The sequence below is a fragment of the Protopterus annectens genome, chromosome 12.part0 (genome assembly GCF_019279795.1).
Source record: "Protopterus annectens isolate FY-2018-M chromosome 12.part0, PAN1.0, whole genome shotgun sequence".
Taxonomy (NCBI): Eukaryota; Metazoa; Chordata; order Ceratodontiformes; family Protopteridae; genus Protopterus; species Protopterus annectens.
In genome coordinates, this window is record NC_056746.1 from 884,153,900 (window position 1) to 884,180,862 (window position 26,963).

Consider the following 26,963-nt stretch of genomic DNA (forward strand, 5'->3'; position numbering starts at 1 on the left):
CAGAAGAAATTTCTATCTTCTCAAATAGCTCCTGAATAATTTCCTCTACCCATTCTTTAAATTCCTGTCTTTTCAGCAGGCAGGTGGGAAAGTGCCAGTGTCTCATTTTTATTTCATTACCCTATGTTTTTATTTCAGTTATTATTGGCACATGATCTGAAATGGTTGTTTGGTGCGTACCAAGACCTTCAAAGATATGTTTCTGTGAAATGTAAACTCTGTCTAGCCTAGCCAAGTTTTTGTATCATGGGGAATAATATGTAAATACACTCCAAACTCCTAGTACTGAATTCACATCTTCCATGCCAAATATTTTCATACATTTCTTTAAAAATCTACCCTCTTTGTTATATTTTCCCTTCTAAACCCCCCTGATACATCTTCACTGTTGTAAATCAAATTCCAGTCCTACCTATAAATAATATTCCTTGCTGACAACTGATTATTTCTCCCAGAATTTTTTTAAGCTCCATTATAGCAGTTTTTGGTGGTGTGTGTGTGTGTGCATATATATATATATATATATATATCTATATACATATACATACATACACACACACACACACACACACACACACACACACACACACACACCAGTATAATCCTTCTCCTTTGCTGGTAGCTCCTTAGTACTACAAATCTACCATTATTGTCTTTTTTATCCCTTTCTATTAATATTGAAGCTCCTCTATTAATAAGTTCTTCTGTATTCCTTTGCCTCAGGAATTCCACTGAATTACCATCCTGAAAACCTTTCTTTATCAAATTTACATGTTCATTTCTTTCCCAGCGCGTCTCCTGAAGGATAGCTATATGCTGTCTACATTTTTGTAATATAGTTCACTACTCTTTCTTTCTTGTGTTTATCGGTGAGACCATTCATGTTTAAAGACATTATAGAAAGCATCATATTCTTGGGAAATTATTATTCCCACCTTTTATATATAACAGCTTTTTTGTTATACGTTGAGTTACAGCTTTTGTGTTACTTGCATTTTCTGTTTGGCAGGTTAATCTTTTTTACAGTTGTTTCTTGTCATCACTATTTGAACCTATGTCACATCTTATAGAACTTTTTGTTTTATTGAAAACCCTTAAATGAAAATACACGCACACACACAATATCCCCTGAAACCTATTTACTTAATAACACACACAACTATGTACATGTTCAAATATTGAAGTTTTACCTTCCTAATAGGACCAGATGTTCCAAACTGACAGCCACACACTGACTCGCGCTAACCTCAAAGAAAGGTTATCCATGCTAAGACGCATGGTATAGCCTGTGGTTCTTTTAAGTGCTGTCTGGTTTTGCCATATCTTTATAGCTGTCTCAGGTGGGAAAATACTTGAATGCTTTCAAAAAACATTTTCTCCAAGCTGTTTCTCTTTATTAGATTGTCTGCTAGAGACATGAGAACCAGACACAAAGCTGTGTACTAGAAAAATGCATAATAATAATCAATATTCTTTTTCATTTACTTGCTTTCTCCTAAAACTTGTTACTAGATTAAGCTAATTGCCTTAACCCAATTATTCCCCTGTGCAAGAATGAGAAAAATCACATTAATTTTTCTTTTGTCTTGCTCTTTTAACCAGATTTTTTTCTGCATTGTAATGCCTACATTTCTTAAAACTGAACAAGGATAGAGAGAGAATAGAGGTAAAAAAAGGTAGAAAAACAGGCACACCTATTTACGTTAGTATCCCCATTGCACTTAAAAATAACTGAAAAAGCTTTACTTTATAACATGCAAAGAAAGTTGTGCACCATTTAAGTAATACTATCAAGAAAAAAATGTTTACTTACAGTTAACTTTCTTCCTCCTCTTCCCCTCTCTTGAGTATTTTTCTGGACATTAATGACGTGAAGAAGGGCATATGCTTTAGAGTCCTCTTCAATTATAACAAAGTCCAAAAAAAAAGTCCAGTATTTCCAGACTTTCTTGTTCTGTCATGTTTCACAAATAAAATTATTGGTCCACTGGCTTTCTCTGCTAAGTTTCTGTTTTCACACTGGGATAACTAGATTTAAGCTCTTACTCAGTATGCAGCCATCTTAGAAGTCCCAACATGCATATTCAGTTGGCTGAAAGATGTAACCCACATAGTCTGTGTGTCAAGTACTTCTTCAAATAGTGTTGTGTTAACCAGTGGAGTCAATGATTGGGTACTTCCCAGATGGGCATCTACTTCTCTCTTCTCAAAACTGTTAACCAGGACTTTTGGTTAGCCAAATTTGCAAAAGACTCCAAACTGTGTAATTGTCAAAACCCTCACATATATATCTGTACCCTTAAGCTTACCCTAGTTAATAACTTATTATTCTGATGAAGTTCTAGTATTTAGAACAAAAGCTCTTAATATTTTTGGTATAATAAACTGCAGCTATTGCACAGGGCAACCTCCTTTGTTTTTTTGTATTTGTTGTTGGTTGGAGTTTTTTTAACACCTTTATTGAATTATCACTTGGGCAAAATACATTTATATAAAAGAAAACAAATCATATTAATATGTTCCCAGTTACAAACATTATGCATCACATATTCTTTTTTATGACTCATCAATCCTACATTACATAAATTGCTCAATTCCTGCCTACCCTTAAACCTCACTTCTCCTCCAAAACATTATTCTTCATGTATTATTCCCACAATTTCCATTTTTTTCTATGTAAATTGCTCCCACCCTTTTCTAAAGATCCCACTTCCAGCTCTTTTATCACTGTCACAATATTCGATTCTTCAAATACAGTTGGTTTAGAGTTTGATTTCCATTTTCTAGTAATTGCTTTTTTGGTAGTCACCAAAATTAAACTTAAAAAGGCCTTACTTATGTCTAGGCAATTCAAATCCTGTATCCCAAGTCAGAAAATAATTTTCCATAGTTGCACTCATTTGCTCACCAGATATTTCTTAGAGTACTCTGTAGGGAATTTTTTAAGTTTGCCAACTCATTACATTCCCAAAACATATGCTCCCAGTTAACTGTTTCTTCAGCATCACACCTCCAACATTTGGCAACTACTTAAGGAAAAAATCTTTGGAATCTGGTTATGGTATAAAATACCTACGTAGACACTTCCAAGGAAAAATCCTAAATCTTCTAGACTTTGTTGCATATTTGGGAGCCATACATGTGTCCTCCTATTGTTTCCTTATGAATTGCATATTGAACCCATCTTCTCAGTCGTTTCTAACCTCCTCTGATTGATTTCTATTTTTATCATGTAGTAGTTTATACACCCTGCTAATTATCCCTTTTAATAGCTGCTACTGCTCTAGATTCAACTAAAAGCTCAACCAGAGCAGGTATTTCACTTTTCACTTAGGATTCCGCTACCCCTTTCTATTTGCCTAGACTCTAATAGCAGTCCAAATGTCTTCTTGGCCTCTTTTCATTCTGTTACCTTTCCCTCTCCAGTTATTTGATCTCAATGCTGTAATTCCTTTCCCATTTTTCTCCAGTAAATTCCAATCCCCCTATTGCCTATTCCCTGTATCCCTTAATCGCAGTCATCCCTTTTGGCAGAATCTCCTTTCTCCATTCTCATGTTGGCTTAGTTCGTAGAATACTTTCTGCTACTTTATGAATATAACATTCTGAATTGCTGCTGTTATTCTCCTTAAGGATCCGTACCCAAAATTCCACTCTCCCATTATTTCATGAATCCCCCCTCCCACAATTCATCATCCTTTTCCACTTTGAATTACAGATGTCTGCTTATGTTTTATATATATATATATATATATATATATATATATATATATATATATATATATATATATTGTTTTCTTGGAAGGATAAACGTATCTCACTTGCCCTCTTCCTGTCCCAGATTAATTAATAAGCAGTTGAAGGGATTTTTATCCACAACTTCTCTGGTTGATAAAAATATGCTTGACCTGTATGTATAACTAAATGGACTAAAACATTTTCACTGCTTGTATCTTGCTATCCATAAACAAGAGCTTCTGTTTTCTACGTTTTTGTATTATCATTTGTGTAGTCTCTTCCTACATATCTGTAGCTGCCATAGCAGAATAATTTTTAATCCATTCCCCTAAATACTTCATTTTATTGAATCCCCATAAGTATGGGTTTTGTTAAACCAATTCATGTATGGGTGCAGTTTGCACCTATAGACTTTGTTTTATCTTTCATTAATTTTATATCTCTAAAAGACTTAAAACTGTCTCAAAATGTTCCACAGCACTGAAATGTCATTTTCTGGTTTGCTGGGTACAAAATAATGTCTGCAAATAAAACCATCTTTTCTTGACTACCATACCAATTATATCCATGAATGTCTAAGTCTCTTATTTTCTGTGCCAATGGCTTTGAATATAAAGCAAATAACAGAGGGAAAAGACTGCACCCCTGCCTGCTTCCTCTGTTCAGGTACAGCTTGTCAGAATGGAAAGCTCCCACTTTAATTGTTGCCTGCAGTCCCTCATATATCCTCCCAATAAACCTTCCATAGTCCTACTCATAAAATTCTAGCTTACTCTGTCAAATGCTTTCTTTGCACCAAGACCCACCAACAACATCAGTGTTCTCTTCCATTCTGCTTCCCTCTGGATCATCACTGTTCAATTAATGTTGTCAAATGTTTGCCTCCCCTCCTTAAACAACATTGATGCATATCAATCAATTTTGGCAGTATCTTTGCCATTCTTTTAGCTATTATAGACACAAACACTTTATAGTCATAGCTTAAAATTGAAATGGGCCTATATGAAGTTGGTCTGAAGAGTCTTTGCCATCTTTAGGTATTACAGCATCACAGTTTTTTGCCGAGGATGCTGGTGCTTCCCCTCCTTTTAAAATACTGTTAAAATCTTCCAGATCTTTATCACTTTCTTCCCTCCTAACTTCCAAACTTCTACAGGAATACAGTCTATTCCTGGAGACTTTCCTGCAGATTGATTATACTTCACTGTTTTATCTCATCTCTACTATCTTGACTGTTAATAATTGATCCTCATCTACCTCTAACCTAGGCATACTCAAGCCTTCTTGAAATATTTCTATTTGTAGTCTTTCTTGATTTCCTCATTTCTCTGCTTCATACAAATTTTCATAAAATTCTGAAATATCTCTAATACTTTTACCTGATCTCTGGTTATTTTTCTTATTATAGGCTCCGTAAGTTTGGCAAAAACCCTTTCTATTTTCTGTTGCCTAAGTCTTGTTAAAAGTTTTTATGCTCTGAAGTTATTATAAAAAATGTTGCTTAAGAGCAATCTTTCTAAACTCATGCATATTACCCAGATACTCCCCTATTTTCTCTTTAACACTCTGCATTTGCACTTTTTGTTGTTCTGCAAGATGCCCCTCCACTTTCATTTTATCCCATTCACTAGCTATAACTTATGAAGAAATCTCTGTCTACCATAACTACTCTTGAATAATTTCCACTACCTATTCTTTAAATTGCTCTCTCTTTAACATGTAGGTGGGAAACACCATTGTCTCATTTTTACTTCATTATCTTGCATTTTTATCTTAGTTGCTATTGGCACATGATCTGACATAGTTATTGCATGTGTGCCAAAGTTTTCAATTAAATGCACATGTTCCTGTGAAATATTTCGGTCTAGTGTAGTCCAGTTGTTGCACCTTGGGAGATAGTACGCAAGTTCTCTCGGAGTTCGTACTACTGAATTCATGTCTTCCATACCAAATACTTTCATAAATGTCTTCAGAAATCTGCCCTGTTTTATTATTCTTTCCCTTTAAGGTCCCCAAGATAAATCCCCACTGTTGCAAATCAAGTTCCAGTTCTCATCTATAACTAATACTCACTACTAAAAACTGATTATTCCCCCCAGATTTTTTAAACTCCATAATAGTAGTTTTAAGTGGAATATACATACTGTACATGCCATTATAATCCTTCTCCTTTGCTATTAGCCCTGTACTACCACAAATATACCATTGTTATCTTTCCTGATAGGAACAGTTGTCCCAAATTAACAGCTGCACCTACAGGCATTACTTGACGTAAAATTAAGGTTATCCATGCTAAAGTGCATGTTATAGCCCATGCCCATGCTCATGCTTACAGTAATTGCTGTCTGTTCTTGTCTTATCTTTATTGCCCTCCTAGATGTGAAAAACAGTTTGTATTCATTACCTTTTATCCGTAATAAAGGTGCCCCAGCTGTCTTTAAATAAAACTCAGTTAAACACTTTTAGTAAATGCAATGAAGTATTTAGGTACCACGAAAGCTCTCTTATTCACTTCCAGTAATTTCAAAAGTTATTTTTTTACTAAGCTGCATACCTTTCTACCTTTTAATTTTAAGAATCCCTCAGCAAATAGTACCCAGAACTTTTGAGATTTATTGCCTGAATTTGTAGTCAACTTGTCTCCTTGGAAACGTAAGAACAAAATGTACAGCTGCTCTGAGCTGCAAACTTCTCAACTCACACTGAGCATTTATTTGTAAAGGAAAATATTACATTACATTCACAATGTTCTTATTTTTGAATCACACTTGCTCACACAAAGCATCTTATTATTAGATTAAGCCCAAGGGCATTATTTCAGACATTTGCCTATGCAAAAGTAAGAGAAAAATGTCAGCTCTGCATGTATTATAATCAGTACACTTTTACACCCCATGCCTTGCCCCAACAGGCTAAGACTGCAGCATATGAACTTAAACATGCCTTTGTCCAGCCTTTCTTTTTTTTTACATTGTAATGCCTTTATTTCTTAAAAGTAAATAAGAAAAGAAGTACTTGTTTACTTCAGTATTTTTATCACATACAACGATCACTGAAAATGCTTTATTGTATAACATGCAATTTATATCATGAAATGTTTTATGCAAAATATCATTAATAACAAAAATGGTTTTAATTACAGTTACTTTTTCTAGTAGTGTCCTTCCAAACATTAATGACATGAAATGGGGGTATATGCTTTTCAGTCCCCCCTCAAGTTTAACAAAGTCAGCAAAATTCCAATCTTTGTCAACCACTTTTTCTTGTAAAGCCATATTGCACAAATGTGATTGATGCTTTATAGTCTCACATTTATTTACTAATTTCAGTGTTTCTGGCATTCTTCCTGATAATCTCCATCTCCCAACCACAGACTCTGGTTATATCCAATGCACTCCTGATTCTTCTAGTCCTTTCTATCTCTCAAGCATTTTCCTTTGGATTATTGGAAAAGGTTTCACTAGAAAAGTGTCTGTATGAGCTTTTTATTCTCCGAAGACTGAGAAGCAGTGTCTCCTTCTGTTTGATGACTCGCTTTATGTTGGGCACATTTTTTGTACTTTATCCTTAGCCTGTCCTCCATCAAAAAATGACTTTGATCCTCCAGGAAAAAAATTAAGACAGATGGATACAGCAGATTGAATCTCACACCTGCCTCTCAACATTACCTGATTGCTGGGATAAATTTACTTGCCTTCTACCTGGTATACAGTGAATATTCATTTTCCACAAACACCCTGCTCTCTCCAATTTTTAATATTTGGCCTTCTGCCAGAGTTTTGTCAGGATCAACTCTTTCTGCTGGTGTGATTGCATCTTTACTAATACAGGTATTGGCTGTTTTCTCATGCCCAGGTTTGGAGCATAAACACTATGTGCCTGTTCAAGTAACATATCCTTCTGTGGAATACCAGTCCAGTTGCTTATTTGTGCTTTCATAAAATTAATGCTAATTCATCTTAGCACAGCTAAGAACCAAATGTATTTCATGTAGTTCTAAAGAGGTTATTGTTTCCCCATATACATTACTGGCCTGACTCATTATAGAGTACAGTGCTTCCTTTGTGATGTATCATACTCAGCATATCAATAAACCCAAAAAGCCAAGAAGTTCCTAACCCAAAGGATCAGTGTTTTTTAAAATAACTGTTACTAGAAGAGACTGGAAGCTCTTTCCCTGTCCCTGTACTGTATGTCTTAAAAGATGCCTGAGGGGGTTATACTATACCTTTAGAGATTCAGTTGTCATTGTCCTCCTGTGTCTCAGTAAGTCAAAAAGTATGTAGCCACCTTGGAAGCACAAGAACATGACAACTGAATGGCCATCTGGAGTGTGGCTTACCCTAAAAAAAAGTGTGTATAACACAAGGCCATGATAGGTGAATATCCTGTTGTGGGGCACACTGTGGCCTATGCACACAGACTGCAAGATATGCTTGCATGATATGCTACAGGGAAAATTATGCCTCTTGTATGAGGCTGTTGCATGGTCATGTGCAGAGAGTGAGGTGAGAGACACAGGATATTTTCAGCACTAGTTGCTGTTAGCACAGTTCTACAAGTAGATGGGTAGTGGTTACATGCTTGTTTCTGTTGTCAGTGTGAGACAGGGTCAGAGTAGTCACAGCACAATAGCTGATAGGCATGTTTCCACCAGAATGGAGGTAGGGCGGTGCTAGGATATAAGGGTCTGCCAAAGGTACTCGTGCACATACAGCCTGCCCACATGTATAACCCACAGATGTACACATCTAGGGCCCAAAAGAGTGACAGTGGCTATAAAAATTCATCATCCTTGAAACAGGTGAAACCAGCTAGGCTTTCTGTATGGCAGAGAGTAGTACAGGACATCAGTGCTGTGGATGGCTATAACAGGATATAAGTACAGGTTGGTCACAGGGTCACCAATGTGATACTGCATACCAAGACACAGAATATCACCAAACACAGATCCACCCACAGGAGGTTGGCTAAGAACCCAGTTCATAGAGGTGAAAGAGTTCCTAGCAACTGTGCTTGGGGCAGGTGAGCAAACCCTTGTACTTGGTGGTGGCTTGGATGTGGAAGCTAAGTTGGTGATTATTGCTGTTATCTGTAGGGATTGCACTAGTTTATTAATAGTATATATATTTCTACTTACAGACTGACGTGTGTGAATGCGGATATTCAGAATACCTCTGCATATCTCTTCTCCAGGTACATCGGGGCTGCAGCTTTGATGACCTGCACTGCAGGGGGGGGGGGTATTTATGTGCCCATGTGCTGTTTACACAGGCTGGGAAGAGTGAGACATGGTACCAGCAATGTCACAGGTATGCTATCTTTAAGCTTTCAGAGGTTCCACTGGTTGTAGGGGTTGCATCCCAATATGTCAGCACATAACCGAAGTCAGCCGATCACATCTGGGTGATTAGGATGGTAATGTATGCACGGCAAAGTCTGATGACGCAGTGGCAGTGTCAGCAGTATTAACTTTGGTGAGTGAGTACACATTTCCTACATATGTGGTGACTGTACAGGGGCAGGCAGAACCTTCAGTCGCAACTGTATTTAGTACTGGGCATCATGTCATTGTGGGCCCCCACCCAGGCTACACAGGAAGCATCACTATAGATAATGTCCACCAGCTGCACTGCTTCCATTGTGCATATATCCAAAATAGAAGGGAAGCATGTATAGATGGCTGCTGCTGCTGCTGCTGCTGTGATTACAGATCTTTTGTTAACCATGTTTGGTATCGGTCAGTGGTTATGCAGATCAGTGGTCCAGGTTTAGACAGCTGCTATATACACACCAAGATAGAGAAAGTGAGCTTGATGTGTGGCCTTTGTGAGAAAGTGCAGCAACTACTGGGACTGTGGAAGGGCCTGCAGTACATGCAGAGTGACATGGCATATAGGAACTTGGAACAGACAGTTCTGCTGCAGTCCTTATCATCCCACTTGACATCCATTGGCATATTCATGAGTATACTAGAAAATACCCACCATGGTAGGGCAAGGCCTGGATGCATGGTGGGAAGTCACATGCCAGGCTTATGTACACAAATGCCATTTTGGAGATCTCATCATTTTCATTTCTGTCCATGGTAGCCACCACATCTAGGTATGGCCAGCCTCGTAGTCATAACAGATGCTATCTGGCTGTATTGCAGGAGCACCTTACCAGGTCACCCTCTCTTTTATCCCACAGTTCACATTGTCTTTATGGCATATCTAGCTTAAACTGTCCTCTAGGTCATAGAGGCTGCGGGGAGCCACATCAGGGTTCCTGCACACACTACTGAACTTGCCACATCATCCCTTGAGTAGGAAGCATCCTTCCCTGTCATTGCAGGGCTGCATATTGCACCAGGCCAATGCTCATGACATGGATGCTTCACCTTGACACTGGAGGATGTAATCCCTTGCTGTCCTACAACCTGCTATCTGCCTACATAGCTACCACATATACCTCCTCTGACCCTTACACTTATGGTAGTGTTTCTGTCATCTGTTGCTATGCCCCAGTCCATCTGTACAAATGATGACTTTAGCTTGTCAACTCCTGTGGCTCATACGAGTAATGTTAGATGTGAACATTGGCCAGTCAGTGCGCTGCAACACGTAGCCTGGGTATGTTAATTCATGCCCATTAGTTTTATTCCATATTGTCCTTGTCATGGTCCACAGTTACAGACTGGATGCAGTCTTTTGCTAATGTTGTAATGCATTGCATTGCATCTGCCTTTGCCTTGAATGGGGTGACTCTGCATCCTGTTTCTCTGACTGTACTTGATGTCTTCTCTGCTGCTGCAGCAGGTCTGTCAGGAAGTATTGTGATTCCAAGTTATACTTGCTTTACAACTCCAAAACTGTATAACTTGGTGCACACCACAAATGAGTGACTTAAGGTCTGAGGTGTGCATTATTGTGTGCCACGAGATGCATCCAAGCAAGGGAAATGTGCATTCAGAAATCTGGACAAATGTTCCATGTTTTTAAATGCATGGTGTAGTATGCCATCTTGCCCATGGTCTGGGAGATTGGATGAGGGTAATCATCCATTTTTCTATGGCAAATTATCCATTATTTGCAACACACAACAGTAGACACAATTATGACTAGCATGCTGTCTGCCTCAGTTGTAACAGCATATTCTGGCTTATGTAGCTGTCAGTGTGTGCTCCTTCCAATGTAGGTAACACTGTGGTAAGTTATCCCAAACAAAACACTGGTAGAGAACTCATGTTTACCACATGTGGGAATCACAGGCACTGCTTAGATTGCTCATAAGCACCTTGTGTATAATATCCTGTACACTGCACATCGCCTGGCAGTTGGAGTGGAAGCCCTTTTAGTAACCAGAACCAGAAAACCTCTTCCTGTGAAGTGATAACATTGTGTGCTGTGCCACTGTGCAGCCAAACAAAGCTAAAAATCTGTTGCTTGCAGTACTCTTTTCATTTACTTTGCATGTATCATTATAAGCTAGCATTTAACCTAAAAGTAAAACATATTTTTGGCTTAATTGTGCTACAAGTGATCTTTTAACTGTACCCAACATTGGATTTCTCACTGGGAATTTACCCACGTTTTGATTTTACTGCAACAATGAGCATTCCCACAAATTGCATCGCCAGTGGTACGGCAGGCTTTACATGTACTTTAGCACTGTAAAAGCTAAAGGCAGTAGTGCAATATGGTGGTCTGTACGTCTGAGGTGCTGTCCTTCTGATGGGACATTAAACAAAGGTGTGATATGCATGAGTTTATGGTAGCTTAGGGAAATGTTGAAGATTTCACAGCACTTATGAAAAAGATTGAGGAGTTTTCTTTAAAACTTACAACAGAAGTCTTGTTAAATCTTGTGTAAAACAAAGGCAAGTCTATTAACTCTTAGATGTTTTCCCTGTGTTATTTTTGCCTCTGTGTCTGCTGACCATCATATCTCCTCCTCTTCTTGTGGGTCTTGAACCCATTAATTTCCTCTGTTACTGGTTAGCCCCCAAGACAGGGACAAGAACTAACTGGAGGTGCCAACATCCAGGTAGCCTTGGAGGCTGTTTGTCTCCTTGCAATGCAACATGAGAGCAATTTAGTTAGGCCTTAACCCTACTCCTAATGGTTGACTTGAGCACTTGTATCACCATAGTGCCTCCTATGCCTTCCTTACGTGTGTGTGTTGTGTGTGTTTGTGTGTGTGTGTGTGTGTGTGTGTGTGTGTGTGTGTGTGTGTGTGTGTGTGTGTGTGTGTGCGCTCTACCACCCATAATGGAGGCTCCCATCACTGTCTTAACATTTTCAGTGCCTCACACATCTTCCTTTGCTTGGTGGTGTCCAGTTGACTGGCGCTACAGTTCTCCTCCCAAAATGGAGAAGCTGACAGTAGCCACTCATTTCTTTACTTCCCTGCCAGGCTGTTCCAGCACCCAAATTTTAATTGTCTGGGTCATGGTCAGGACTTCATCCTTCTGCATCACAGAATGGGGCTTATTAATCCACAGTTTATGTAGTATTGGCCTTCCATGTTATGTACTGTTTTGTTTCATGGTCTCTTCCTTCTCATCAGAGCCTACCATACTTCTGTTTGTAATTCTGCCCATTTACATCCAGCTGTAGTCTTTGTAAACATAGGACAGTGTTATGCTGTCTCATCTTGGTGGAGTTTTCATAGTCTCCCATATTTCACAGTTGCTCACTCTTAGTGTTTTTCTCTTCCTCCACTTTACAAATCTTACCACTTCTTTAAACTGTTTAAGAGAGAAATATTTCAGAGGCAGATCAAAGTTACATATATGCTTAACTCAGCTGTCACAGAAAACCATCTCTCTACAAGATATGTAACCGGTACACACAGATGATGCAACATTTTTACAACTAGAGTATTCATCTTCATACATAACACACAGTAAAGGCATCTAGAGGCATTCAGCAAAAATATTTATTGGCAGAAGAATGAGTCTGCGTTTCTGATATTTCTGCTAAAGAAACCCAGGGGTGTTTCGGTGAAATCCTGTAATCATACTCGGTCTATCTGAGTCCATACACCCCCAAGCTCAGGATAAAATGTCACCAAAAAATGCAAGAAAGCTGAAAAGTATGAAACTGTGGTTCCACAGCTGAATGCCCCAGTTCTGCCTCTTGAATCTCAAGGATATGATTACTCCTTATCTCTTCTCTCTCCACACTATGTCCTTCCTCTCTCTCTCTCTCTCCCCCTCCTCACACTATTTATCTCCTCTCTCTGTTCTTCTGATCAATTTTCTCATTTATCAACCAGCACAAGGGGTTCCTTTCCAGTCTCTCTTGCTTTCACTGGCCTGTTTGTCATATTACTCTGTATATAAAAAAAATACATTGAAAGCTTTGCTCTTCATGTGTACCTATTCAAATCTGGGAGGCCAATATTACCTGTTTGTACTTGACACGAGAGGAACGCATCCATAGCCTGGGGTTTGAAAGGCTACCAAAGAAACTTCAAAATGTGAGATATCCTGGAACTTTGTATGTATTTAGCAGGGTTCATATCTGATTGTGCTCTATATATACACCGTGTAAATAACAAAGATCATAATAAGTCACTGCTGCAGTAGCCTTTGCTGTATAGGTTATATCCTGCCAAGCATATATGGCTGGACAGTCTTCAAAAAGCTTTTACCCTCCCCATACACACATGCCCTCAGACTGCTGTGTATTGAGCTCCTGTGTGGGGACAACAGCAGTCTGCATGCCAAAATGCTTCAGTGCTGTTTTGCCACTTGCAGTTTCACTCCTTGTGAGCTTGAGGATCAGTGGTCAGCTGCAGTCTTCCATTGCTGGAAGATAAGTCCGCTTTGGGGAACCCTTCCACAGACATTTTATTTCATTTTTTTTTACATACTTAATATCAGGTCTGTTTATGAAGATCAGCATTTTTATTGTATTTACTGTTTTACCAGAAATGTCTCTTCTGACAGGTTATTTTTAGATGGGACAGTCTTTTCTTATTCAGGGCACTAATTATGGTAAAAGTATGCTGCTTTTGTACTATTTTGTGTTTTTATATGGAGCTTATGAGTCTTTAAGAGGAAATTGAGTGTTTGTTGCCTGTGTAAACTTCCTGACAACTTGCCTACCTAACTCCTTCCAGCAGTTTCAACCAAGGTTCAGGGTTTGTTTTTGGCTGTGACATAGAACAGCTTAACAGTTATTCAGCACTGAAGAGCAAGAAGCATCCTAAAGAGGCTTTTTGCTGAGTGACTGCAGTGGCCATTTGTTGTTCCTCAGACTGCTCACTTTTGTCCTGGAGCCCTCTGGTGTATAGTTCTTTCTGCTACCGTAGACCGGTGGTTAGCCACATCTGTTTAGGTGTCCTTAGAGAGCATGGGCATTTATTTGGTAAGGGGAGATTCAGCGGGGAGTGTGTTCTTGTGTAGCCAAGTTAAGAAACATGTTCCTCAGGATAAGGTACCATCCTTGTGTTGGTCCCTTCCTAGGGATGTCCCTAGGATAAAGAAGTAGAGTAAACATTTATCTTTCTCGGAGAGTTTTTATGTTGATAAGTGAGAATGTATTACTCTGGCTAAAGTTTTATTGTAGGGTTTAAAGCTTCTAGAGCATTAATGGAATTTTGTGGAAAAAAATAAGTCATTTTCCTCAGTGTCTGAGGATTTCTTGTCAGATGAACATGATAGGGATATATGTTCTGCTCAAATCTCAGAAAATCTTTGAGAGTAATTTTCCTTTTTTTTTTCTTTTTTCTTATTTTTCAGACTGAATCCAGAATGAACATTTTGTTTCTGAAGGAACAAGTTTGTGTTCCTGCATCTTTGAAGAAATAATATAGCATGTTATAATTGGATTTTCCACTGTCAACTCCTATTCCTCCTTTCTTGCCAGTCTTGGAGGATTTTTCCTTATTTCCTGCAGTATGCCTGATAGTCAACCTTTAGTCTTTAAAATGTGAAGATAGACTTTATAAAGTTCCTTAGTCTTACAGACATTTGTTTTCAAATCCCAGATCATACCCAGCAGCCATTTCTATTTCTAGTCCAGCTGCTAACATAATTTGATAAATTCTAATCCTTCTTTTTCAGAAGAGGATGGAAAAGCTTTTGTCAGGTTTGGGAAGAGAATTTATCCACAACTTTAGCTGTCAGGCTCATTTGTTGAATTACATGTTTGCTTGTGATAAGCGGATGATCATTTCTGACACAATTTAGTCTTCAGACAGGAGGTCCTCTTTGCATTCTGTTATTTCTTCTTTTTCATAGGTAACGTAAGCATTATTTTAAGAGTGTATGATTGTGCTGACTGTTTGTCCAAGGCAGCATCTACTGCTACTTTGATAAGCCGTTTTGCGTGATTACACAATCAGACGTTTTCTGAAGATGTTAAATCTGAAATACTAAATTCTTTGGATAAGAAGGTTTTGTTTGGTCTTTCTACTGCTTCAAATATCAAAACAAACCACAGCTACAACCTGGTAACAAGCACAAATGAAAAGCGGTTCCACAGCCTAATAAAAACCGCAGTGTTTCAGAAGTCGCTAAATATACACTGTGTTTTTATTAGGCTGTGGAACTGCTTTTCATCTGATCTTTCTACTACACAGGTAACTCAAACAAAATGAGGAAAGAAGGAAATTAATTCAAGGGGTCACTAAGATTTTTCATCTGTCCTTCTCAATATATACAAAATGCCCTGGTTCACTGTTCAGTAAACAAAACAAGCCACTTCTACACTCTGCTGGCTAGTGTTAAGAATAAGTGGTAGGAAAGATTTAATGAAAAGAAGGGTACCTTCAATGAAAAGGGACAGCCCACTTCAGAATGACTTTGGTAGAATTGCTCCCCCCCCCGTCTCTCCTTCAAATCTGTCTCAGAGCCTAGTTCTCCATTTTCCTCTTTGACATCAGATTATGTCAGACTAGTGGGTTCTAAAACTACTGCAGGAGGATTACAAATGGCAGTAGTAAAGCCTCCCTCCTATTTTGGGGAATTGCCCCCCCCCCACATCCTCCAAATCAGACTTCCCCATCTTTCTGTAGTTATCTGTCAGGTGCTTTATATGAGAGTCATTGAACCAGTACCCCAAGGGAAAAGGTTTTATTTAAGACTTTTTCTGGTGCCATAGAAGGAGCTTTTTGGAGAGCAGTACTCAAATTGTTCTTTCTCAACCTGTTGTAGTTCCCAGAAAATTTCCTTGAGATAAGAGAGTATATTTCCTCAAGGATATAGGTGGCAGTTAGTGTGAAGTGTGACTTCCTCAGGGTCATATGGGAGTGGTTAATATAGAACATGCTTTTCTCTGGGGGTATATGTGCCAGTAGTGCACCACCTTGAGTGATAGGTAGGATGAATAAAGTGAAACACACCTTCCTGAGTGACAGATGGGATAGGTAGAATGGACAAGACCTTCTACCCTAGGGATGATTGTGGTGGGTAGAGTGAAGCACATCTTCCCGAGTGACTGATGATGTGGGTATAGAGTACAGCACACCTTCTTCTTGAGGGATGGATGAGGGTGGGTTGAGTGGAGCTCACGTTCTTCCCCAAGGATGGATGGGGAAGGTAGAGTGGAGCACACCTTCTCCAGGAATGGATGGGGAAGGTAGAGAGAGGAGCACACCTTCTCCAGGGATGGATGGGGAAGATAGGGTGGAGCACACCTTCCCCAGGGACTGAAAGGAAAGGTTGATTGGTACAAACCTTCAACAGGGGCAGACCGGGAGAATAGACTGGAGCACACCTTCTCAGGGGCAGTTGGGGAGAGGGTAGAGTACAACACACATTTCCCAGGGATGTATGGGGAGGGTAGAGTGGAGCACATCTTCCGTAGGGCATATGGAGGAATGTAAAGTATAGCATGCCTTCTCCACTGGTATATGGAACATGTTGTAGTTGGCTTTTGTAATAAGGCTGCATGTTGCAAGGAGCTCTTTCAGGAGTGGATGTGTGCTAAAGTTAAAAGGTGGAAGGCATGCAGACTTTTTTTGTGAGCTTCAGAGACATCAGTGATCCCCACCCCCACATATGTTGGAGTTGCTATATAGGATAACCCATAGGTTGGTACTGGGCTATCTGCCCAAAGACATATATTAGCCCAGCCACGTTATGTGGTATTCACCACCCCTTTAGTAGTTCCCTAGACCCTTGTACTAGCAGCTAGTACCCTTGGCCCTTATCTAGTAGTGCTGTTGGTGTGATCCCCGGTGTGAACTTTCTGTTACCCATCCACTCATCAAGGTTCCTCTTGAAGAGTGATAGTGAGGGGCTCTGTCTTATGTAGATCGGGACCCTGTTCCATAGTAAGGGAAGTCTCTGCGAAGGGAATCTATCCCTCCAGCATGTTCTATTCATTGTTGTGTTGAGATTTATATCCCTAGAGCGTGTAGCTCGAGTAGATTTGGTTTTGCTAAGATGGAGCATGTTCAACAATTCTGGGTTGGACATGGCTCTGTATGTTAGACAGAGATCGCCTCTGAGAAAGCGGTATGCAACAGAGAACAGTCTTAGCTTTTTCAGTTGTGCTGCATAGGGCAACTGTTTGAGGCCAGTATTCTTCTTGGTTAGGTACCTCTGTGGTCTCTCCAGCTGCTGGAGATTTTTAGCCAGGTACATTCCAATTGGTGCATTGTACTAAATAATGGGTCTGATGAGGGAAGAGTAGAGGGGCACCATTACATCCTTAGATCTTGATGCGAACCCTTTCGTGATCAGATGGGTCACATAGAAGGATTTTCTAACCACTTTGGCAACATGGTTATCAAAGGAAAGCTGACTATCTACTTGGGTCCCTAGATCCCTTATTTCTTCTTCAGATTTCAGGGGACTACCTCCTATGTTGTAGTTTGCGGGTACTCTGTTTTTTCCAAAGGGGATTACTACGTATTTTTTTGCATTTAGCTTGAGACCATGGCTTTGACACCATGCATCAGTCTCATTTAGGCCCTTCTGGAGGATCTCCATGTCGGCCGGAGACTCTGTTATAGCATCCAGTTTGCAGTCGTCCGCAAACTTAGTCAGCCACAGCCCTTCCGTGCTTGCCTGTACTTCTGAGAAGTATATGCCAAACAGGAGGGGCCCCAGGACAGAGCCCTGAGGCACACCACTCGTTACTGGTTTGGATTCGGACATAGATCCCGCTACTCTTACTTTATGGGATCTGTCTGAGAGCCAGTTCGCGATCCATCTTGTGACATAAGGGTTTATGCCCAGGCTGGTGAGCTTATCAGTAATACCTGAATGGGGAATAGTGTCAAATGCTTTAGCAAGGTCAAGGTAAGCTGTGTGTACCTCCTTTCCCTTATCTATAGCCTGAGAAACTGTCTCAAAGAAATCCACCAGGTTCAGAAGGCATGATCTGCCCTTGACGAAGCCGAACTGTGTGGGGTACAGCGACTGGAGGTTCCCAATCTCTCCATTTATGAGTTCCATAATGATTCGCTCCATAGCCTTACAGATCAGACTGGTCAGGCTTATTGGTCGGTAGTTCCCAGGGTCAGTTCTGGCCCCACCCTTGTGTAGTGGGACCACCGTTGCCGTGCGCCATTCTATGGGCACATATCCTGTGGAGAGGCTGAGACTGAACAGGGTATTAAGATGCGGGGTTAATTCCTTTTGGAGCTCGTGTATGACACAGCCTGGGACACCATCTGGTCCCATGGAGGCAGTGTTTTTAGCATTAGATAGAGCCTTGTTAACCAACGTATCAGTAATAATTGGACATACACAATCCCCTGGAATGGTAATAGGCCCTGTAGGTGGTGAGGGGGGGAAAGAAATTTTCACTGAACCTGTCAGCCAAGATGTTGGCAATGTCAGAAGGGTCAATGTATTTTGTTCCATTTTGTACTAGCTCAGAACAGACCTGAGCGTTGCCATTTAGGACAGCCAGTTTACAAATTTCACAGTTTATACATTTGGGGAACACAAGTATTACTGCTGATTGCTCTGTGTCACTGGCTACTACTGCCCCAGTGCAACATTAAATATGAACACAATATTATAGTAATACTAAATAAATATTTTATTGCATTTCTGAACTTATGACACTTCCACATGATGCAGTTGTCTTATAGGAAGGGGGGTTTCATAGGCTCCCAGGGAATCTCTTCTACTTTATATGTAAGCTTTTTTGGTTCTGCCTGCGTGTGGTATTGTGGAACATTTGTGGTATGAATTTCAACTTTGACGTTATTAGAAATTGTTATACAGTTGTTTTTATGTACCAAGCAGTATTTCTTGGGGTAAAACTGCAGGCTTGGCTTGCCTTAGAATGATGGATGACTTTGAATCCTAAGAGTTCAGCGGTATACAGAAAGCTGTACTACATCAGCAGTCTTGTTGTGAGGTCAGTATTTCACTAAGAAGTAGTGGGTGATTAGAATTTTTAAACAGTTTCACAGAAAAGCGTTTCTGGAGTATTTCATAGCTTTAATGCTGTTGTCCTTGACAGAAAGATAAAGTTCCGTTTTAAAAACACGTATTTATTCTTGTTGAATATTTCAAAATTCTACATTTAGAATGTAGACATATGGTGATTCTCAGAAGTGCTACAAACAGTAATCTAGAAAAAATGTTCATTTCGTGTGGAAAATAAAATTTTGCTTAACTGTTTTATTTTATATGGTCAGTAGTTAGGACTCTTGTTTCTTTTCTTCAATAACTCAAATTATTTTTTAGGAGTGTCATATTTACTGCCTGTATCGTGTAACATAAGAGTGGTTTCTCTGTGCACCAAACGAAAATCTGAACCTAAAAAAGAACACCTCCGAAAACCTAAAACTCCACTTGGCCGTTTTGATAGTGTTGACGAACCTCAAGGTGGAAAAGATCCACTAGAACGTAAGTAATGTATATTTTAAAAAAAATGGTGATTTGTTTTAATGGTTCTTTAATTGTATACTGTCAGTAGACCACAGGTTAAGTATTGTATTACTTAAATATTTAGTGCTATCTGGAATTAAATATGGTATTATAAACATTATGTTGCTCTTGATGTATTTGTAGAGGATTTGCAGCATTGGAATATAAATGACAGTCCAATTCCTCATTGGAATTTCTTTAAAAGCTTTGATTTATTGTTTCAAGACATAATTTTTTCTCCTGTTGGAGAGTATGGTAAATAAGCCCTTCCATATGTGCACTGTGAAATTAAATTTTATTCATTGTAAAATAGGTAATAGCATTAGTGCTGCAGGAATATAAAAATGCCAGATGTTCTTCGTGTTTCACTGTTGCAGTCATTACATTTGGGTAATCTGCGGGCAGGTTGCCCTCAGTCGGCCTGATTAACAAAGTCTTGGGTCCTGCGTTGGTTTCTGTCCCTTCTTCCATGACAAACCGAAAAGACTAAAAAACTGAATAAAACTGCTCCACTGAACGTTCCCCGAGCAAAGGATCCAAACACACTGAAAATCCAAGCACAATACTTATCCATTTTCATAATTTTATAATGAAGTATTTTCGAGTGATAAGGTATAGGATATTTTTGTGGCTGGGAGGTTTTGCCGTTTGGTATGGATTTGAAATAGTCGACCATTAGGAATACAATGTATATAATTTTATTTCATAGTGAACATTTTGGAAATGAGTTTAAACTAACAATAGCTTAAGTAAAATGTATATCAATGTTCTTTTAAAGATTGTACTTGCAATCATGTGATATTAATTAATACAAGAGTGTATAAATGGATGATTGGGGAGGGGCACTGTTTTTCAGTTTGTTTTCTGAAGAAGTTGGAGAATGCTCTGACGAAAAGCGTATGTGTTCAACGGCTTAAAATAAATTTATTTCCGAAGTGGTTTTTCCAGTATTGTGCTTGGATTTTCAGTGTGTTTGGATCCTTCTTCCATGACGTCAGGTCGTCAGGGGTAATAAACATGCAGCTGACACCATTACATCAGTCTTTCTTGCCGTGCGGTGCCCGAAGCAGAAGCAGTTCGCAAGTGCCGGTCGGCCGACTCCTGAAATTTTCGTTTTCGAGTTTCAGAACCAAAGTCTTCAACATAAAGCTAAGTACCCCATTGGGGAAACTTTTTCTTGCTCCTTACCAATGTCAGTAAAAGTTAATAATTAAATTACTTGTGGAAAGCAAATACCTCATAAAGATTTTCATTCGTACTGTATTCCTTGCCTAGGCCCTGACCACGATGTACCTTGCTGTCGGTTTTGTGCTTTATTTAATCTGCGCACTATCCGTCGTCGGTACATTTTTGCCTCTAAATATTTTGGTTCTCTGTTTAATTATCCAGAAATGTCGTTGGTTAGCCATCCGACTACCGGGATTCCGAAAAAACGCAAAGATAAAGACAGAGACAGGCTGCCAACGCCCAAAACTGCCGACAACACTTCTAAGCCCGTCGCCAGTTCGCCGGCACTCAGTGAGGCACTTTCGCAGCCCCTGATACCTGCTACTTCTGATTTACAGGCCTCTACTGAGACCCATTCGGAGTCCGGTATGCCGCAAGATACTTCACCTATGGAACCCGCGGATGTCACTACCTTGGATGGGTCCGGAGCCGCTGTGCAGGCACCGGCTTCTGAGGGTGTATTCAGGCCTACAGACTTGCATATTAAATCGACTCCACCTTCATTACTAAGGCCTAAATCATGATCTGTGTCTAAAAAACCGACGCCTAGGCCACATGTTCAGGCCCCTATGCCTAAAAAACAAATGATCAAAATGGCTGAAGATCTAATTACTCTAATCAGGGGTAGTTAACCCCCCCCCTTCTAAGAGGCCTAGGGCTGAGCTTGACTATGAATCGTCTGATCAGGATTCTGTTTCTTCTAACTCTTCTAATGACCTGGATTTGTCCGTACCTACTTATGAGGATTCTGATGCAGAGGATTCCATTCCCTCTGCTTCCCCTCCTGAGGATTTTTCTTTTGGGGAAACTTTACATGCCTTGAGAGAGCATTTCCACTGGGAAAGTCAGGAATTTTCTGATTCAAAAAAGAGGCTTAGGGATTTCCTTCTTCTTCCTCAGCATAGGTCTTTGGCTATACCTCCTGTACTAGACATTGTTGATGTGTTTTCAGAATCCAGTATGGCCCCTGATTCCCTGCCTCCGGCTCCTAGTAAACCTGACAGGTACTACAGGGTTCCTGAGTCCCACAATTTCCTTTTCAAAAATCCTGTTGCACATCCAGAAACCATTTCTCAGGGCCCCAAGAGCATTAAGGCTTCTACTGCTAAAAATCCTACCCCTTCTGATAGAGACTCCAGGGCGCTGGATAGATGGAGTAAAAAGGTTTATACTTCTGCAACCTTGGCAATCAGGGCTTTAAACTGCCAATTTCAGATGTTAAAATATCAACAGCATATTATTGGACTGCTTAAACAGAAAATTATGTTGATTTCTGACTGTGTGGAAAATAAAGATTTACAGAATTTATTGCATTCTGCTGAACAAGTTGGAAAACATACTTTGCAATGTGGTTTTGATTCTTTAGTGGCCTCCTGCAGGGCTGCTTTTACTGGGTCTGTGCTTAGAAGGCATGCTTGGCTTAAGGAGCAATCTCTGCCTGATCATGTTAAAGCGAAATTGTTGGATGCTCCTTTAAATCAGCACTGCCTGTTTGGCAGTAAGGCTGAAGAAGTTCTAGAAAAGCTAAATCGATGCAAACTGTAAAATATTTCTTACAAGTGCAACCTCCAAGATTTAGTAGGCACTGGCCTACTAAGAATTGGTCTTTTCCAGCTCCTTCCAGATCCTCTCAAGCCAAACCCAGACACACCAAAAACACCAGGTTTCAGTCCCAGGGGACTGAAAGAACTAAGCAATGGGGGGCTTCCACTTCCAAATCTGGAAATAACAAGAAACCTCCCTATGGTAAACAGTCTCAATGACTTTCCTTTAAAATTACCAAGCACTTACATTTTAGCCGCCCCTTTGGGGGGAAAGATTGCTCTTCATGCAAAAAACTGGGAACTCATAACCCAGGACAAATGGGTTTTAAATATAGTGTCCCAAGGATACAGATTTCATTTCCACACGTTGCCAACACCAAACTGGTGGCCAGTCCTGCCCCCAAATCAATGGGCAGAGGCTCAAAAACAAATACTTTCCCTCTTAAACATGGGGGCTATTCAGCCGGTATCAGAAGAGAAAAAGGGACAAGGTTTCTATTCCAGGCTTTTCCTGGTACCCAGAAAAGACAAATCATGACATCCAATTCTGGACCTGTCTACTCTAAACACCTTTCTGGACATTCCAAAATTCAAGATGCTGACTCTTCACCAGTTACTTCCTATTCTTGGGAAAGATGCCTGGTTGGCAACTGTAGATTTAAAAGAAGCATACCTGCTCATCCCAATCAGGGAATCCTGCAGAAGATACCTATGCTTCAAAGCAGGCTACTTGCATTATCAGTTCTCTGCACTGCCCTTTGGCTTGTGTACTGCACCCAGGGAATTCACAAAGTGCCTGGGTCCAATAATTGCATTTTGCAGGCAAATAAATATTCAGATATATCTATATCTGGACAATTGTCTAATACAGGCAGAAAACCAGGGCATACTTCGAAATCATCTGGCGTTTGTAAAAAAGGTTCTGACTGGTCTGTGGTACACCATAAACAAAAATAAATCACAACTGGTACCCTCTCAACAGATTACATTCCTAGGTGCAAGCTTGAATACAACTGCCCAGGTGGCTTTCCTCATGCCAGAGAAGCAAGTTCATTTCGTACTTACTTCAAACAAGTGGCCACAAAAACCCTGCTATCTGCAAGACATATACTGCAAGCCTTTGGGGTTCATGGCCTTCTGTATTCTTCTAATTCTATATGCAAGACTGCATATGAGGAAACTACAGTGGTACTTAAAACGTCTATGGAGTCAACATTGTCACAGCCTGGAAACAATGATTCGTATCATACCTTGCCTACGCCTGGAGTTCCTATGGTGGGCAGAGGCCTGCCACCAAAACAAGGGACTGCCATTCACACTACCCCCTGCTGCCCAAACCCTAACTACAGATGCACCAGACTATGCATGGGCGGCTCACCTGGTAGAGAAGTGCATTCAGGGCAAATGGAACCCAAATCAAATGCACCTACATATCAATCAAAAAGAAATGTTAGCTATACAGAATGCTCTGACAGCCTTCAAGGACTACATTCTTCCAGGACAACTAATGGTAAAGACGGACAACACCACGGTTATGTGGTACATAAACAAGCAGGGTGGTACATATTCCTACCCCCTCTGCAGACTAGCCATGGCATTGTGGAACACAGCCTTGAGCTACCAAGTGCACCTACAAGCTCAATTTCTGCCAGAAAAATTGAATACACTGGCAGACGGACCAAGCAGAAATCTCATGGACCCACACGAGTGGAACTGGAACCATGGATTTTCAACATGTTGACAAGCAAATGGGAGAGCCCAGACATAGATCCATTTGCCTCCCCCCAGAACTACCAGTTGGACAAGTTTTGCACAAGGACTCTCCATAAAGAAGCCTGGAAAGTGGATGCTCTGTCCTTCAGCTGGAACAATCTATCAGTCTATGCCTTTCCCCCTCCGCCTCTGCTCTCCAAAGTTCTGCTAAAAGTCAAACAGGACAAATCAAGAATGATTTTAATTGCTTCAGACTGGCCATGCCAACACTGGTACCCACTCCTGTGCAGTGTGTCACAAATATCTCCATGGCACCTGCCTCCGACCCCTTCCTTGCTGTCTCAGCAGGAGAACCAAATTCTGCACCCTCAGCTACCAACATTGAACCTTGCAGCCTGGCTAATCACTTAAATTCACCCTTATCATCCCTCAGCAAACCTGTGATGGATGTCATCTTGGAGGCGAGAAGACCTAGTACTAGAAAATCTTATGCTGACAAATGGAAAAGATTCTGTGCCTGGAACCAGTCTTTAGGGATGAGCACAGCAGCGCCCAATTTACCTCAGATTTTGCAATACTTAACTGAGATGCTTCACAAGGGCCTGTCTTTTTCCTCTATTAAAATCCACACTTCAGCTATTTCAGCTCACTATAACACAGAGCCACCCATCTTCTCTCATCCTCTGCTCAAGCAGTATCTCAGAGGGGCAAAGAACTTGAGACCAGCCAGGAGAACTCATACCCCTGTCTGGGACCTTAACTTTGTTTTGGAGAAGCTCACTGTACCTCCTTTCGAGCCAGCTGCTACTGCAGACTTAAAATTTCTTGGAAAACAGCCTTCCTTTTAGCAATCATTTCAGCTAGAAGGATATCTGAATTACAGGCCCGTATGGCAGTGGAGCCTTCCATCATCTTTCATGCGGGCAGGGTATCTCTATGGACCAATCCATCCTTCATGCCCAAGGTGGTTTCCAGTGTGGCTCTTAATCAGGCCATTCATTTGCCAACTTTCTTTCCCAATCCACAGAACAAAGGTGAATGGATTCTGCATTCCTTGGATGTACATAGACAACTTAGATTCTACTTGGACAGAACTAAATTTCGAAGAAAATCTGAACAATTGCTAATAGCATTTGCTGCTGGGGCAGAGGGGAAGGCTATTTCAAAACAAACCATTTCTAAATGGATAAGCCATTGCATTCATTTCTGCTATAAGCACAATGGAAAACCTCTATCCTCCAGGGGATCAGATCTCACTCCACCAGGGCTCCATCTACTTCTGCAGCCTTTCTCAGAGGTGTTCCTACCAGGGATATTCCAGAAGCTGCTACCTGGAGTTCTGTACATAATTTCACCAAGCATTATCATTTACCAATTTTCTCTAAATCCAGAGCTGGCTTTGCCACTGCTGTCTTGCACGGCCTTATAGCTGGTCCTAATGCTGTATAAATTCCTCCTCCCAACCATAGCTTTGGGAATCTACCCAAATGTAATGACTGCAACCGTGAAACATGAAGAACATAGTACAGTTGTGTACACTTACCATAAGTGTGGATGTTCGAGTGTATTCGCTGTTGCAGTCCTGGTTACCCTCCCTCCAGCCCCCTGCTTTTCTCTGACTATACCTCTTCTTTCCTTTACTATGCTTAAAAGCCTTTTTGGTGTATTTGCTTTTGGTTGGAGGTATATTTTTTGTGTTTTTAATTTTATTTGCTCCCCATTAGGGGGGCATCTGACATCTGGGGCAAGAAAAACTGATGTAATGGCATCGGCTGCATGTTTTTTACCCCTGACAACCTGACGTCCTGGAAGAAGGATCAGCAACCGACGCAGGACCTCAGACTTTGTTAATCGGGCCGACTGAGGGCACCCTGCCAGCAGGTTACCTAAATATATAATGACTGCAACAGTGAATACACTCTAACATCTACATTTATGGTAAGTGTACACAACTGTACTTTCTTAATCCTCTGTAGGCTTTTTTTCAGTAGGTAGACATCCCCACTGCATGCTAGGAAAAGTGTAATTTTGAGCCTGTGGCCAAAGAGTGAGTCAGTTTACACAAGTCAGAGCTCCCTTACTCTTTACTTTTTGAAGCATACGTAAAAGATCTTGGAGAAAAACTTAAAAGAAAAAAGTAACATTTTAACAAGTGGAAAGGCTGTGCGTAGGGCTAGCCATCCATCCATCTATCCGTCCATCCACAACCCCTTTTTCCCATTTTTGCACATGGGGTCAGGGTGTCACCTCAGTAGTGACAATCATCTAGAGCCAATGTTCACACCGCTGGGTGGCTAGCCCTGACATGGTTATTCCATATCATACACATTTACACTCAAGTCGATTCTCTACATCTGTGAAGAGTTTGCATTTCCTCACTGTGTTTATGTGGGTTTCCTCTGGGTGCTTCACTTTTTTTCGAATTTACCATGTCCAGTCCACCTACTACATATATTTGAAATATGGGAAGAAACCGGAGCACCAAAACACTCAGACTGACAGACCAAGCCACACAAGCCAATTGAGTGGAACTGTTTATTATCCCAGTTAAGCACTTTTGTCTTGTGCCAACAGGACTTTATCAGAACTTGGAAGTTCAGGTAAGAATAAAAATAACATTTACTCCAATCTTCCAGATGAGCTAATTTAATAAAATTGGATTCGGAAAAGTGTATAAAAATTCAGAATCTATTTAAAAATTCATCTGTAATTTTGATACACTATAATAACAATAAAAACAATGCAAAGGATTAAATTAAAGTTTAGCAGCATAAAGTTTTAAAACACTACTTAAAGAGAGAGGTTAATTTGAACCTGGGTGTTCACTTGCATTCATCCTTACTTGCCAGAGTAGTTCACAATACTCTAGTATAAATTCACATGGACCACCTCTGGGGTTCTGAACTGCCTGT

The 26,963-nt window shown here is 40.3% G+C and overlaps 1 protein-coding gene across 1 annotated transcript in view; it reads left to right on the plus strand.

The window, feature by feature from the left end:
• The window catches only part of SDHAF4 (succinate dehydrogenase complex assembly factor 4), a 779,629-nt gene that overhangs the window by 456,796 nt on the left and 295,870 nt on the right, over nucleotides 1–26,963 (plus strand). Inside the window, exon 2 of the mRNA XM_044089912.1 lies at nucleotides 19,385–19,546. Coding sequence (XP_043945847.1) covers nucleotides 19,385–19,546 — 162 coding nt within the window. The remainder of the gene's footprint in view (nucleotides 1–19,384; nucleotides 19,547–26,963) is intronic.